Source organism: Phyllostomus discolor, chromosome 10 (assembly GCF_004126475.2).
Source record: "Phyllostomus discolor isolate MPI-MPIP mPhyDis1 chromosome 10, mPhyDis1.pri.v3, whole genome shotgun sequence".
Lineage (NCBI taxonomy): Eukaryota > Metazoa > Chordata > Mammalia > Chiroptera > Phyllostomidae > Phyllostomus > Phyllostomus discolor.
The window spans coordinates 86723582-86740679 of NC_040912.2; the positions used below are offsets into that span (position 1 = coordinate 86723582).

General features: G+C 40.9%; 2 protein-coding genes across 2 annotated transcripts; both read left to right on the forward strand.

Annotated features, from left to right (window-relative positions):
* The first annotated feature begins 353 nt into the window (after nt 1–353).
* LOC118496961 (olfactory receptor 2A12-like) lies at nt 354–1022 on the forward strand. The gene has a single exon (XM_036010283.1). The coding sequence runs from the start codon at nt 354–356 to the stop codon at nt 1020–1022; it is 669 nt and encodes a 222-aa protein (XP_035866176.1).
* An 11767-nt stretch (nt 1023–12789) lies between these two features.
* LOC114507398 (olfactory receptor 2A25-like) lies at nt 12790–13964 on the forward strand. The gene has a single exon (XM_028525233.2). It carries the CDS (start codon nt 12972–12974, stop codon nt 13911–13913), a length of 942 nt encoding a protein of 313 aa, XP_028381034.1. The 5' UTR covers nt 12790–12971; the 3' UTR covers nt 13914–13964.
* The last annotated feature ends 3134 nt before the right edge of the window (nt 13965–17098 follow it).

The following is a 17098-nucleotide window of genomic DNA, read 5'->3' on the forward strand; positions in this document are numbered from 1 at the left end:
GTGCTATGAATGTTGGGGTGCATAGGTTCTGTTGAATTTGTGTTTCATGCTTCTCAGAGTGTAGTCCCAGCAGTGGAATCACTGAATCAAAAGACAATCCCATTTTTAATGTTTTGAAGAAATTCCATACTGTTTTCCACAGGAGCTGCACAAGTTTGCATTCCCACCAACAGTGCACTAGGGTCCCCTTTTCACCACATCTTCCCCAGCACATTTTATTTGTTGATTTGTTAATGATGGCCATTTTGAATGGTGTGAGTAGGTATCTCCTTGTGGTTATAATTTACATCTCTCTGCTAGTCATGTTGAATATACTTTCATACACTCATATGTCCTATGACATATACGATCATATGTCCTATGATCGGTACATGGCCAACTGCCACCCCCTCCAGTACACTGTCATCATGAGCTGGAGAGTGTGCACCATCCTGGCCACCATGTCCTGGTTGTTTAGCTTCCTCCTGGCTCTGGTCCACATTACTCTCCTCCTGAGGCTGCCCTTTTGTGGGCCTCAGAAAATCAACCACTTTTTCTGTCAAATCCTGTCAGTGTTCAGATTGGCCTGTGCTGACACTAGGCTCCATGAACTGGTCGTCTTTGTGGGCTCTGTGTTTGTTCTAGTGGGGCCCCTGTGCTTGGTGCTGGTCTCCTACACACGCATCCTCTTTGCTGTGCTGAGGATCCAGTCTGGGGAGGGCCGCAGGAAGGCCTTCTCCACCTGCTCCTCCCACCTCTGTGTGGTCGGGCTTTTCTTTGGCTGCGCCATTGCCATATACTTGGTCCCTAGATCTCCCCACTTTCAAGAACTAAGGAAGATCCTGTCATTGTTTTACAGCCTTTTCAACCCCATGCTGAACCCGCTGATCTACAGCCTGAGGAATGCAGAGGTCAAGGGTGCCCTGTGGAGGATTTTGGGGAAAAGGAGGTCCCTGGGAGGGATGGTTGGGAGTATTTTGCGTGTGTGTGCTGGTCCTCATTACACGGAGATCTTGAATGCTCTTTTGAGTCCTTTACATTGACCTACCCAGGACTCTTTGTCTTTGGAGTTGTAGTAAAATGAGAAAATAATTACTCCTCCAGTTTATGGCATTGATAACAAACCTGAGATGAAGTATGAAACTGAAAATAAGCCGAAACCTATTCATGGAAGAGATGTAAATGTCTTAAAGAATATATGAGTAGAACAAATTCATAAAATAAAATAATTTTACATTTCAAAAAAGTGTTTATTCCCTGCATGCTAGAACTGTTTAATGATAAAATAATGAACATAATTTGCTGCATTAACAAATTAAAGATACATGTCAGTAGATCTAATAAAGTGTTTGACAAGATTTAACATTAATTCATGATGAAATTCTTTACATGCTAGTAATAACAAAGAATAAGCATTTCTAAAGAGGATCTATGGAGTAAAAGAAAAGAAACCCCAGCAAACATAGTACCTTACGATGAAATGCTAACATCTACCCCTGTAAGTAAAGAATGAGGTACAATTGTACACCATAGCCTTGTTTTCATCTTTTTACTAGGGATTCTAACTAGTTGTATATTTTGTAGACCAATGATGTAAAGGTATTGAAGATTTGGTTAATTTTTATTGGTGAAGAATTATTCATGTGATGGAGATTTACTTGGAAAAGATGACACTAAGAAAAGAAGAAATTTCTTTGATATGAATTAGATGGAACATAAGGAATAATTTCCCTCTCAAAGGAAACTGTAGTGGGCTGTATTATGGAATGAGGTTCCATTTGAGGACACTTAACGTATTGGTTATTGTGTAAAATATGCATTTACTTATTATCAGTGTCCTCACAGTTCCTACTGAATGTGTGAGAACATATTTATTGGAAAAGAATGTGAAATCAAATGAGTACTAACTCTATGTCAACCTGTGTGTCTCATTGAGCATAGCATTAAGGACAGGGCCAGGCAGCTAGCATGTGCTCACCAAATAATTTCAGTTTTTTGTGGCGCACAAACAATTTTTTGTGGTGGGGATGGAGGGTACAGACAAGAAACCAACATGTTAGGTGCTGACAGAGCGAGGTGGAAGAAGGCTGAAATGGTCAAAAGTAGTTTAACTTTCTCTTTATAGGATTTTGTGTTTAATGTGCACCTTTTTCTTCCTCCTGCCCTTTCTCCCGAAGCACATTTTCCTACTAAATTCTTCTCAGAAATCATCACCTTCAACCTTCAGGGTGCTTCTTGTCCTGTATGAGGAATTTCTGATCCATGCTTTAGATTTGTTTTTTGTCCAGGTGATCTGACAGCTTATGAACAATACTTATTTTTTTCAAAAGGCACCTCATATATTGGTTTTTTTGAAGGTATTCATTTCTATTCCCGAGTCTTGCTTTAATGAGGCTAACTCAGTAGTGAGTCTAGTTTTACTGTTTAGATCCATTTTGGAAATTTTGTTCAATGATTGTATCTGTTCTCCAAAGCACAATGGAATGATGCCTAAGCCAGAATTTATAAATGTTCACTTATTTAAAATTGGAAATGCAGCTGCATCATGAGCAAGGAAGTGTGCTGATCTTTGCTGTAGAAGTATCTTCCCTGGAAGATACTTTATCACCTAATGGGTGAGCGGTGACCCTGGAGTCAGAGCCAGAGGGGCTAATCAGAGGTCCTCCTGACCAGGGCTCTGGATTCCTGGTCACTGTGGCCAATCCATCTAGACTGAAGACATCCAGGTGACTTAGCATCCGTGGGCCAACCTGTCGGCTTCTCCTGAGCTTATACTTAGTGGGGCCCCTGTGTGTGATGCTCGTGTCCTCCACACAGATAATCTGGGCCATCCTGAGGATCCAGTCTGGGACGGCCTACTGAAGGCCTTGTCCACCTGCTCCTCCCACTCTGCATGGTCTGCCTCTGCTTTTGCAGCACCATGGTCATGTACATGGCCCCCAAACTTCATGATCCTGAGGAGCAGCTGGAGATCCTTTCCTTGGTTACAGCCTTTCCAACCCCAAAGTGAACTTCCGGATCTACAGCCTGAGGAGCACAGATGTCAAGGGTGCCCTGCAGAGAGCACTGTGGGAGGAGAGTCATTTTTGATTGCAGGGGCATTTGAATCCCCAGCCTAAGTGCTCAGCTACCACCTGAATCCAGAGAAGCTAAGTGCTCCGTTCTGCCATGGTTCCTCATGATGTAAGGTCAGGCCTTCCCTCTTCCTCTGAAGGAAGCTTTCCATAGGTTACAGTCATGGATTTTTTTTAGATCAGATATAATTTTTTGTTTTATTATTCATTGAATTGAGTATCTATAATCTTAAAAATTATATTAATTCCTATTGTGGGTCCCAAGGTTGAAACAGTCTATCTCCAACTGTACCCTAACTGTGTAAACTCAGTAACTGCATAATGTCACAAGATTTGGGAAGATTGAAAAAGCTGCAGTAAAAGGACGTGGTCCTTCAAACCCATGGGGCTGCTTGTCTGTTTTCCTAGAATCATACTTGCCACTTAAAGACCATCTCAGGGAGCTCTAGTTGCATGATGCTGAGATATTTTGTATGAAAACTGGAGACTCATTTTGGGGAGTGAACGAGCAGGCTGAGTGAAGGAACAAATTAACACAGGGTGTGTAGGAGGAAGGGGAGAAGGAGAAACCTGCAGACAGTGTGGGAGCCGTGCTCACTGCTCACAGCCTTGGGGGCAAGCTGCTGAGCCAGTAGCTGGCCAAGGGCAGAGCTGGGCATTGGGTCTCAGAGAAACAACTTGGGCTGTGTGTGGTCCCAGGAACTTTTGAGTGTTGAGCTGTGAATGATGTAGATGTACAGACTGTTTCCATGTTCTCCAGTGTCTTTCAGCAGCACTTTCACCTGGTTAGTCCAGGTCTGTGTCAATACCCGCATGAGAATGCATATCCTGACACAGGACATTTGACCAGACCCTGTAGGTGACTAGTAGAGTGTAGCTGGCTCTCCTGCCTTGGTGGCAGATTTACTTTCACTCATTCCTTCTACTTCTCAAACACAGTGGTCGGGGATGGGTCCCACACACCTAGGTGGCCTCTGAGGGTGTTATCATTAACTGTACCTTCTAACCAGCTTTGAGGTGAAATTAGCCACTTGCTTCCAGAGCCTTTCTGCATCTCACACTGAGAGTGCACAGGGGACTTGATCAGAAGCGTAAGTGCATGCCCTCTTCTTGGGGAGTAGTGATACTCAGTAGCCCTACTTTTTCTCCTCTGAAATTATCTTTAATATGAAAGTTGTAAAGAAAATTTTGAAAAAAGGATAAATTGTTCAAATTATTCCCCATTAATTCAATAAGCTGTTTATACAATCATTAAAATGATACTCAGAGAGATTTTACAGACACATAGGAAATTTTATAAAATTTAAAACAAAATAATGAACCAACAATTGCAAATGCTGTATAATTGTAATTATGGTACATCTGTAGGTACTAAATGGAGAAATCTATGACATAAAATATCATAGTACTGGTTGTAGAGTGGTAGGATGATGAATGTTTATAACTTTTAAAAGTTAGCTTTCATGTTGTAGGGAGGTTGGGAGATATCAGGTCACTATGTTTACACTTGAAATAGTCTAACCAGTACAAGCTTTACACCAACTATGCTTAAATTTAGATGTACATGATATTAAAAAAATAGAAATAAAGTCAGCATACAAAGTTCCTCAGGTATTAAAAAACTCTCAAAATCTTCTGTCTTTATTTTATTTTATTTTAATTTTTAAGGTACGAATTATATACATTTTTAAAAATTTATTTTAGTTATTGTTCAAGTACAATTTTCTTTTACTCCCAACCCCACCCACCCACTCAGCCCTCACTACCTCCCTCCCATTTCCACCTGCCCATAGTTTTTGTCCATGAGTCCTTTATACGTGTTCCTGTAAACCCTTCTCCTTATCCCCTGAAATTCCCTCCCCTCTCCCCTCTGAACACTGTCAGCCTGTTCTCTATTTCAGTGTCTTTGGCTATATTTTATCTGCTTTATTTTAAATACCACAGCATAAGGAGTTCCGGCCAAGATGGAAGCATATGGAGAAAACCTTTGCTTCCTCGCACAACCAAAAGGAGGATCACAACCAACCTAAAGTCAATAAAAAACCAAAAGCGCTGGAAAATCCAACTGCAGGGAACTCTGGCAAGCAAGGAATTCAAGAAAATATCAACCAGAACAAGCAGACCAGTGTGCCAGGACAAAGAAATGTGACCCAAATGAAAGAACAAAGCATGACCTCAGAACTAAGTGAAGAGGAGATTGCCAACCTACCTGATGGAGAATTCAAAGCCCTGGTAATCAACATGCTCACAGATCTGATTGAGCTGGGTTGAAAAATGGAAAAACAAATGAAGGATACCCAAAGTGAAATAAAGCAAAATATTCAGGGAACCAACCAGTGACAGGAAGGAAACCAGGACTCAGAGCACTGATTGGGAACAAAAGAAAGAAATGAACATCCATCCAGAAGAAAAGGAAGAAGCAAGAATCCAAAAACTGAAGAGAGACTTAGGAACCTTTGGCACAACTCGAAACGTTCCAACATCCGAATTATAGGGGTGCTAGAAGGAGAGGAGGAAGACCAAGAAATTGAAAACTTATTTGAAGAAATAATGAAGGAAAACTTCCCTAGTCTGGCAAAGGAAATAGACTTTCAGGAAGTCCAGGGAGCCCAGAGAGTCCCAAAGAAGTTGGACCCTAAGGAAGCACACCCAAAGGCACATCATAATTACATTACCCAAGGTGAAAGATAAGGAGAGAATCTCTCAAAGCAGCAAGAGACAAGAGACAGTTACCTACAAAGGAGTTCCCATAAGACTGTCAGCTGTTTTCTTAAAAGCAACCTTACAGGCAAGAAGAGGCTGGAAAGACGTGTTTAAAGTCATGAAAGCAAGGACCTACATCCTAGGTTACTCTATCCAGCAAAGCTTTCATTTAAAATGGAGGAGCAGATAAAGTGCTGCCCAGATAAGGTCAAGTTCAAGGAGTTCATCATCACCAAGCCATTCTCATATGATATATTAGAGGGACTTATCTAAGAAAAAGAAGATAAAAAATATGAGCAGTAAAATGACTAACAAACTCACAACTATCAACAAATGAACCTAAAAGAAAAGAAAAACAATGAAACAAAAATGAAGTAAACAACTAGAACAGGAACAGAACCAGAGAAATGGACATCACACAGAGGTATTTCAGTGGGAAGGGAGAAGGGGAAAATAGGGAGGATAGGCTACAGGGAAGAAGAAGCATAATTAGTAGCAATAAAAGAGACAGGGAGAGCTAAACAATGGTATAGGAAATAGAGGACTCAAAGAAGTTATATGTACAACCCATGGACCTGAACTAAGTGGGGGGTAGGGGATATGGTGGAGGGTTGGGTGCATGGGTGTAGGGGGAATAAAGAGGGAAAAATTGGAAAGACTGGAATGGCATAAGCAATAAAAACTACTTAAAACTTAATAAATACTATAGCATAAAAGATCATTTTAAAAAGCCACCCAACTCTTACCTACCTGCTGTGGGCAGCAGAGCTCACTGAGTATGAAGAGCAGATGGGCTCTTATCACAACAGCTAACGTGTTTGTCAGTCCCTCACCCAGTGCTGTGCACTACACATCGATAGCACCTCACACACGACCTCTCCTCCAGCCATCGTAACCAGTCCATGCAGAACGTCCCATTATCAGTCTGTGTTATGTCTGCACGTACCAGAGAGTAGCAACTGTCTGACTTTTACTGAGTCGCTGTCACTGCCCAGCCCTCCTTCCCTCTGGTGTCAACCCTTATGGAGCAGCACAGGTTCTCCTCTGCCCCTGTGCACTGTCAGTGTGACGCAGACTGGACCTTAGAGGGAAGGCCTGTGGCTCACAGGGCTGCCTGTGACTAGCTAGCACGTTCGCTTCAAGGTGAGGAATCAGCAACCCTCTCTGTGCATCACAGCTGAACCTCATCTTCCAGTTAGTGTTTTTATGTAATTCTTGCGTCTGTCCCTTAATGAACTCTCAATCTGAGTGAGGTGGAGGTTGTTCTTTACTGATAAACTTGAGACCCCAGCATCTGGTATCCAGCTTACAACTTTTCTTAACCAAATTGGGACATTTGGACTATTGATTTTTATGTTCAATCCTCATGAAAGGCCATCTTATTGAATGTTTAGAGAGAGGGAATGGGAAGGAGAGAGGAAGAGAAACATAAATGTGAAAAATATCAGGGTTGCCTCCTGTATGTGTGCCAACTGGGACGAAACCCACAACCATGTATATATGGGCCCTGACCAGGAACCGAACCCATGAACTTTCAGTTTATGGGACAATCCTAACTGAGTCACACCAGCCAGGGCAGATTATTAATATAGTGGCTTCCAATCACTTCTGTTGTGTAGGCAGGGAGCTCTAAAGCAGACTGGGAGCCTGGAGCAGTGGAAAGGACCTTGCTCCTTCCTGTCTGCCTGCTGCTCTTGTCAGCCTTGCCCAACAGCTCTTGGCAGTGGCAGTGAAGTTCCCCTGCCCAGCCTCAGGTACTAAGTGTCCCAGATCCAGCCTTGTCATTCCTGCTGGGGCCACAGTGCTGCTGGGACACTCCTTCTCCTCATAGGGTCAAGTCTGAACCCCGACTTCTCTAACCTGGATTCTCGTCTCCCAGCTTTGCTCTCTGCCCTTGAACCCTGGGGATGGCAGCTTCATTCAGTTTTGCTTGTTCATCTGAGAGTGCTGTGTTTCCTGTTGTAGTTCCCCAGTATCCTTGTAACCTTTGTGTGGTGTGAAAGTCTCTCTACTATCGTACCACACCAGCACGGTTTCTGTTCCCTGTTGGATCCCATCTGATTCAAAGAGAAGTGAGAAAACACAGTGAAATTAAGACACTTATAGAAATGATTGCAAACAAAAACATCTGATGAGGTTCAAGAATAAAACTAATATAAAATAGTTCTAAAGTTTCCTGATGCTTTTCAGAGTGATTCTGTTATTGTCGATGTATGCATCTGTATTACTTGTACCCTGAGGGAAAATACTGAAGAAATTTAGAAGTTTGGTCTGCAATGGAGGGCAAAACATGAAAGAGGTAAAATTAAGGGGGAGCCAGGCCAGACAATGCTGTGGCCTCTGTCTGTAAAGCTGTCAGGACAGAAGCATAAAAGCCAAGGAAAGGATGCTACCCAGAAAACCCAAGTGCTAAGAGGTCTAAGTGTCTCAATATTTACATTAAGTACAAATAGATTAGATCCTCTTATTTTTTCACTGGTCTTTCTTAAACCCACAAAACACAGCTGTATACAGTTGTTAAGAGCAATGAAAACACAACCGCAGAGACAGGCTGGGGTAACGGCAATGAAGAACACATGGTCTGCAATTAGTTGGTGCAACAAGAGAATGAGAGGCAGATGTTTATATTTACATTTATATAATGCAAAAAGAATTGGTATAATGAAAGATACTAGATAATAATAAAGGTAATAGCCTACAAAGAAGTTGTAATAGTTATTAACATGTAGAGCTGTAACAACATGGTCACAGTATAGAATTAGGAAAAAAACAGAGAAGTCTATTGAAAAAATTTGTAAATCTCACTTTATGGTGCGGAATTTAACAAAATGCCTTGAGAAATAAAGGGATAATACTGAAAAAAAGTGGATATCCAAGCTGTGAATATCAAAATTAACAAGCTCGCCCTAGTAAATACATAAGCAATCTGATGCCTGAGAAACAGAGAATATGTTACATGAAAATTAATATAAAAATTGCAAAGTGACTATATACAAAGCAATAAAAGTGCTCAGACTTTTCAAAGAATCAATATCCCAAGGATTCATTATTTTACACGACAGTGATTATAAATTAGCAATAAGCATAAAGATAATAAAAATATTTGGAAACCTGAAAATGCACTTCTACAGAACTTGTGTTTCACTGACGATGTTAATGGTGAAAATTCTGAGTATCAGACTTGAGATGTGCAGCCACAGTGGTAAATCAAAAGCCAATTTAGGACCCAAATTACATTTATTCATAAAACAAGACAAATTAAAAAGTTAAATATTTAACTCAGGAAAATATCATGATCAAGAATGAAAATACAGATATGATATAATTTATCTAAGAGCAAATTTTATTGCCCCAAATTTAAAAAATTTGAATATCATTAAAATATAAACCTAAGTCTTCTTACAAATGCAAATAAATAGATATAATTTATCTAAGAGCAAATTTTATTGCCCCAAATTTAAAAAATTTGAATATCATTAAAATATAAACCTAAGTCTTCTTACAAATGCAAATAAATAGATATGACTGTTGACAAAAAACAGGGGAAAGGTCTATATGAAATAATGTGAGGAACAAAAAGTTATAGGATCAAAAAGTGGAGATTTTAAAATGACACTATCAGTGTGAGGGCACCGTGTCTCTGCAACATGCGAGGGTGGTGTCTGGACTCCCGTCACCGATGCGCCTCTCACGGGACAGGGTTAACAGGGGAGAGCCCATCTCAGACCTCCTGCAGGGGGTGCTCTGGCAGTTGAAATGGTCCCTGTATTGTTTCCTCGTAGGGTGGCCTGTACACTGAAATTACTTTAGGGAGTGATCTTCTACCACCTTTGTATTCCAGTGTAAGGACAGAGGTAGATAAGAGAATAAAAGAGAAATTTAAATCACCAAGGCACCACCAGATTGTCTCAGTTGCATTGCCCAAAATTATAAAAGGAGGTCAGCTCCATCGCAGGAAGGGGAGGAAACAGCAGTAGTTGGAGTCCCGGGGAAACCTATGTCTTCCCCCTTGACTCAGAATCTCTGGAGGTGAGAGGATAGAGATTGTTTCCTGGTGAGAGTTTCCCTTCCCTTTTGGCACTGCAGTTAAACCCTACCAAACAGGATTTAACAAGTCCCCTTGGGATGCCTTCTCCTTCTCCTGACCCCTTCTCCAGGTCTTGCTACCTGGTCTCTGGTTCCTGGTCTTACTTCATGAGTTGTGTTCCTTGTGGTGACTTGATGAAAAAACCCAGAGGATTGTATGTTGTGGTCAGGTGTGAGAGAAAACTCAGCCAAGACTGAGGGTGAGGAAAACCTAGGGGCCCCAGCTGCCCTGTGTACCACCTACTCTATTTGGAGGGTTAGTAGGTGGGGAAATTGAGTTCTTGAGCCATGGTGAATGCAAGGTGTGGTCATTGTCATGTGTGAAGGAGTCCCAGAAATCATTCTAGAGCTTGTAAATAGATGAACACACACCCCACAGTGAGTGAAGAAATCATCAGCACCACCATCTTGCCACAAGTGTCCCTGTGGAGAACAGCACAGATGAGTCCCTGTGGAGCCCCTTTCCCCTGGACGGGAGCTGATGGCAGTGTGCCAGGCGGGTCCTTCTCCCTCCCTACACCTAACACTCAGCAGTATATTGATAGCTGAGGAGTGGAGCAGAGAATAAACCATCTCTTCTCGTGTGGGCACCTTTTCTCCTAAGAGATCCTTATGACATGGCAATTTCCATACTAACTCACAGATACTTTTCTCTGTATTAGTGTGCTTTTGCTCAACCCAAGTCACATTCAGCTGGGGCTTGTATGTGGCTGTAAATCTGTGGTAAGTTTCTTATGTTGTCCAGTCTTTTTTCATTATTCAATTTCAGACAGGGAGTGATGAAAAATCAAGGTGGACAACTGAATTGTTATTGTCTGTCAGTGCCAGGTGTTTTCTGATTACAGACTTAGCTAACCGGATCCTTTAAGTCACCAGGTTATTTAGAGACACTTGGTGTGGATCATTTACTTTGATAGATTTATTGTAAAATTGCTTGTTTAAATGATCAGGTTAGCTGTTTGCCAGAGTTGCTTCAAAGGGTTTCCATTGTCCCATGAAACTCAGTCACGTTGTCAAGAAATCATGGACCAAATTGACCACAAAAGGAGTTTGTTACAGAAGAGTGTCTTGAAAGTTTTATTTTTGAAAATGAAAATCCACTTGGTCAGTTATTTGAATATGAGAACCATCGTCTTTTGAGTCCTTTTAGCATACCTGTCACTCCGAGCAGGTTCCATACACCAGCACAGAGGGGTTGTCTGTCTGTCCTCAGCCAAGGCATGTGGGTGAACATTGAATATGTTTAGTAAATATCTGCAGTTTTTGTTTTGTGTGTTAGCTGTGTGCAGCAGATAGGAGGAAGATGAGATGACAGTCCCTGGTCCTTCTGCTTTAGTTTTTTGTGTCCTTCACCATAGGACATTTTAGAAATACCACTGCTGTCTTCTCTCACCCCAAGTGTGGCAAAAAAGCTGAAATGAAAATGGCTAACACTTTTCTGTGCATTTAGGGCCAATGAGTGTTATAGTTAGAAGAGACTTGAGCATTTTTCTTGTTCAACTTCTCCCATAATATGGGAATCCAAATCTGTGAGTTAAAGCATCCACTGACATAAAGCTCATTCCTACTAAAAGTACCAGTTTTCTTCCCAAAGGTGATTCTAACTGTTATGACGATATTTCTTGCACCAGGATAAAATCATCTCCCAGTGTTTCTGCTGTGAACTCTCATTCTTCCTTTGAAGCAGGGTGAAACCTTCACACTTTTGCTTATCAAACCTGGCAAATATTAACTTATGAGGAAATTTAAATGGAGAATTGATATGGGATGGCAATTATTAGTTTTTTTGAGATTCTTATTTTAGTGAATTTCATGTGTATTCTGGACTGAAGAAGGACACGGAGTCAGAGAGACAAGGAAACAGAAGCAGGGGTTTAATGGTTACAAGTCAAACCTTGGAGTTCCCACCCTGGGACAAATCCTTCTGGAAAGATTGATAAACCACAGAGAGTAAAGATTCATGATGAATAATGTTTTCATGTTAGAGTTAAGCTATAAAATATGTTAAAGTTTCTATGGATATGAGTATATAGTTAGAGCTTTAGGTCTAGCCTTGGATATTGATCAGTAGTTTTACATCCCAGGTGATGACCCGTCAAGAAATGATTCAACCAGCATTTTACTACTGAAGCAGAGTAGAAAATAACATAGAAAATAGCAGCTACTTTTGTGCATAGTAAGGATTCACGTGCATGTGTGTGTAACTATATTCATAACATATAAATTCTCCACACACATACAGGCATAGAATATAAATATTTAGGGGTAATAATACAATAAGGATTATATTCACATAATATGCACATATATGGACATTAATTAACATGACACACATATGACAATAAGGATTCAAATGCATGTGTGTGCATATATGTCTGTGTGTAACTATAACATAACATGTAGTTCGTCCACACATACAGGAATGGAATATAAATATTCACATAAGGATGAATGTGTGGCTGGTAATATCCGATCATGAAACAGCATGATCAGAGTAAATATCTGCGGGTACAAAAGCCAAAATACACAGTTCTCTCCCCTAAATCCAGCTAAAGTTGTGGCAGTCTGCCTGCCATGCTCTCAACTTAATTCAAGATGATGCTGCCAGTAAAAATGACAAGGTAACACATAAGGCATCTAATGAAGGCACAAATCTGTGAGATCCCCTGACAGGAGGATCTGCCACAGGCTCCTGGTCCTCCTTCCCACCCTCACGTGTGGGTGCAGACCCAGGCCCGCAGCCCCCTCCCCACGGTGTCCATTGTGCACTTCAGTTCAGGACGCTGCCCCAGGAAGCCTGCAAAGCAGTTGTGTGACTGAGGAAGTGCCCACTGTTAGGGAGGCAGTAGGAGCGTTAATGTGTTTTGAACAGCGGTGGATGTTTTGAAATAAAAGTGAGATTTACTTAACAGTTTAATGGAACACTAGAATTTAATTTATTAAGGTGAAAAAAATCCTTCTGTGTCATTTGCAGTGCATAGTATTCACTTAGTAACTTACTAACAGGACAAAAGTGTCACTGAAGATGTTTTCTAAGGGAAGAAATGATGACACACACACATCTACCAAGTTAAACATGTCCCTCTGGCACTCAGGCCTGGTGAGCTCCCTTGTCTCCTTCCCAGGAAAATGGGGGGCAACCAGACTTCTGTCACAGAGTTCTTCCTAGTGGGATTCCCGCTCAGCCCAAGGATGCAGCTGCTCCTGTTTGGGCTCTTCTCCGTGTTCTATGCCTTCACCCTGCTGGGCAACGGGGTCATCCTGGGGCTCATCTCACTGGACTCCAAACTGCACACCCCCATGTACTTCTTCCTCTCCCAGCTGGCCACTGTCGACATAGCCTATGCCTGCAACACAGTGCCCCAGATGCTGGTCAACCTCCTGAGCCCAGCCCAGCCCATCTCCTTTGCTGGCTGCTTGACACAGACCTTTCTCTTCTTGATTTTTGCTCACACTGAATGTTTTCTCCTGGTGGCGATGTCCTATGATCGTTACGTGGCCATCTGTCTGCCCCTTCGGTATTCTACCATCATGACCTGGAGAGTCTGTGTCATCCTGTTAGTGTCTTGCTGGACTGTAGGATTCCTCCTGGCCCTGGTACAAATGGTTTTACTCTTACTGTTGCCCTTCTGTGGTCCCCAGAAAGTGAATCACTTTTTTTGTGAAACTCTTGCCATTCTCAAACTCGCCTGTGCAGATACGCACCTTAACAAGGTTGTGGTTTTGGCTGCGGGAGTGTTGGTGTTGGTGGGACCAGTGTCAGCAATTGTGGTCTCCTATGGTCACATTCTACATGCAGTCCTGAAGATCCAGTCAGCAGAGGGGCGCCAGAAAGCCTTCTCCACCTGCTCCTCCCACCTCTGTGTGGTGGGGCTCTTTTATGGCACAGCCATGATCATGTACGTTGGACCCCAACGTGAGGACTCTCAAGAGCAGAAGAAGTACCTCCTCCTGTTTCACAGCCTCTTCAATCCCATGCTGAATCCCCTGATCTACAGTCTGAGGAACAGAGAAGTCAGCGCTGCTCTGAGAAGGAGGCTGAAAAGGGGAGACCTTTGTGAGACCCTCTGATAAAAGATAACTGCATGTAAAGACAGCCTATTTGTTACCCCACTGGATATGTGCACAAGATACAGAGACATGCTGTATGCCTAGGGCATCCTTTGCATGTTTTTCAACTTGTCCTGTGACTACCTGCAGAGAAAGCCCATTCTGCTCATTCTTCCCCGTATCAGCTCTCTGTGTGGTGCGAGCACTTGTAATATGGTCATGAGGGATATTCTGAGTAAGAGGAAATAAATTTATAGACTCCATAATCAAGACTGTAGAGAGAATTTTATTGAAGAAAATAAGGTATTGGCAGAATATTTAAAGTAGAGGAGTTGAGACTGATATTGTAGTAATTGTTGAAATATTTTAAATTTAGCAACTGTCATCTTCAAAAATCAGGTGTAAATTTAAAATATTTCATTGTTTTCCTGCATATGTCTATGACAGTGATGTGTTCTGAGGCATCAGCAAATTCATTTAGGAAGAGCATGAGCCAGGACTACAAGGGGAAGAGGATGAAGGGTGTCACTCTGATGGAACTAACAGCAAGAAGAGAGCCCTGGAGGATGTCAGGCTGAAACCCACAGACACACTGGACCTGTCTCTGCCGCTGTGTTTCTCTGCCTTTGGAGCGTAGGTGGGGATCCGGGAGGGTGGAGATGAGAGGAAGAAGGCAGAATGGACGTAGCTGGGAGTCCTGGGGAGAATTAACATTTTGTGTCATTGGTTCAGTCACTTGTCTCCTGTAGGAAATGATCAAAACTTAGAACGTTCTCACAAATAAGGGCAGACTATGTAATTGCTGTGATGACTGTTTTATCAATGATACAGGGCTATAAATTATCAGTAATAATATGTTTTTTAAAGTAAGAGATATGAGGTGAGTTAAATAACATTTTAGTTAAACATGAAATCCAACACAGTTATAGAATGATAGAACACAGTTTAAGAGGTAGTGGGAAAGCATGTTTTCAGAAATGTCCTCAAATTATATAGTAAATTAAGCCTGAATACTTAAATTGTGTCAGAGGAAAATGTTTACTTTTAAAATACTGTTTGTATGTGTGTGTGAAGAGTTTTTGAAAAGGAAAAAATATGGATTTCTTTCTTACAAAGCATCCATTTTGTAAGAAGTTCTGCTATATAGATAGACATTACTGCCAGGGGAAAAAAAAAGATTAAAATCAATGATTTTGAATTTAGGTAATGGTGGGAATTTTACCAAGTTCTGCTAGTTGCTAGATGTGCAAACTTATACATTATGCTTAAATTGTTTCAAATTTATATTTATTACATGTGAAATAAGTTTATTAAGTAAGCTTACAGTTTTGTAGAGAGTAAGTACCATGCACAAAATGTTTAACAGAATCCACAAATTTTAACAAGAGATCAATAAATTGTAATTATTAACATCGTAGCCTAGATACATTTATCATTTTTAAAAAACATGGAGTATGCCTTAAAATACTCCATAATATAAAGTGAAATTTTCTCTTATACTAGAAAAAGCAGGAATATTACACAGTGTAGCCCCTTACGTGATGCAAAATGCCAAGATTTCAAGGAATGTGTGAAGTAAATGAGTCAGTCTTTCCTAGCAATCTCTGTTCTCTAAAGAAATAATTTTTAAACGTACACAGATAAATACAATTCAGAATTGCAAAAATTTATTTATATCTGTATGTGTCTACACCCAAAATGTGCATTCTTTGTTACTTTCGTTTTTTCACTCATTACTGTTTGTGAGATTCATTAGGTTGCTACAGGTACCTCTTTTTCATTAATTTAATTGTCTTATAGTATTACATTCTAAAAATCTATCACAAGTTATGTGTAATACTTCTGGTAATGCATATATCTGGTTGTCTCCAATTCTGGCTGTAACACAGAATTAGTCCATGGATGTTATTATGCACCTGCTTGGGGACCATATGCAGTCATTTCTGTTGAAAACGTATGCAGGGAAATTCTGGGTCATGAATGTCCTGGACTTGGATCTGCTTTGGCTTGAACGTCCGATAGGCTGTCGGTATTGTTATTATTCCATTTTACACATCATTTTCACCGTTGTTCACACTGAGCTGGACATTGGTGAGACAGTGATAAGCTAATTTCAGCTGACCCTTGAACAACACGGGTGGAACTGCATGCATTCACTTTTATGCAGGTTTTTTCAATAATTACTGCAAATGTATTTTGTCTTCATCATGATTTTCTTAACATTTGCCTATTACTTATGTTATTGTAAGAGCACAGTATCTAGTAAATGTAAGAAATATGAAAGAGACCCTCAAAATCCAAAATTTATTTATAAAATATTGTGTATTTATTCTTATGGTTTTAAACATGATCACCTTCAAACTACTCTCTATTTGATGCAGCACACTTATTGAGACATTTTTCCATGCTTAAAATTTTGAACTCATCAATTTTGATTCCTTTTAGTGCTTCTGCCTCTTTGGTTTCACCTCTTCCACATCAGCGAAACATTTCCCTTTCAGGACTTTTTCATCTAGGGAAGAAATAAACACTCACTTGGGACAAGATTGGGTGAATGTGGAGGGTGGGTCAAAAACAGCTGCACACTCAGTGTGGTGTGGGCAGGTGCACTCAGAAATCACCCATCATGCAATGGGCAGATGTGTTGAAATAGTCTCCAAAAACTTTCACAGCAACCAAACACAGCCTCTCACCACCATGGCAGCTGGTACACTGATACAGATGAGTTCCTAGAACAATCACCTAGTCGGGGAAGGCTATATTACAGTGGGCCCAGCGTCCAGAAGACACTCCCAGGTTTGTTTGTTTGTTTATCCTTATGGGTGTTATTTGACTATGTTATGAGTGAGCCTTTGGGTCAACATTAGGCTGTTAGGAATTAAATTTTTAGGAAGTGACATAATTTTGAATTCATGGGGGATCAACTTCCCTAGCCTCCGCATGTAGGTGGGTTTTGCTAAGCCCTTCATTATACAGTGGTCGTCTGTGTATGAAATTTCTGCCTACATATAGGTGGGTTTAGAGTCTAATAGAGAGATTGGCATCACTCTAATATATTACATACATAAATATGTTACTGGGTCACATGTGTATTTTTCTTTTGTTCTAAATAGTTGAACCAGAAATAAGAAACTTATTTATTCTAGATCATGACCTTATGTTCTTCATTAGCAGCCTTAGAGGTTTGATATTGGGGAGAAGGAAGC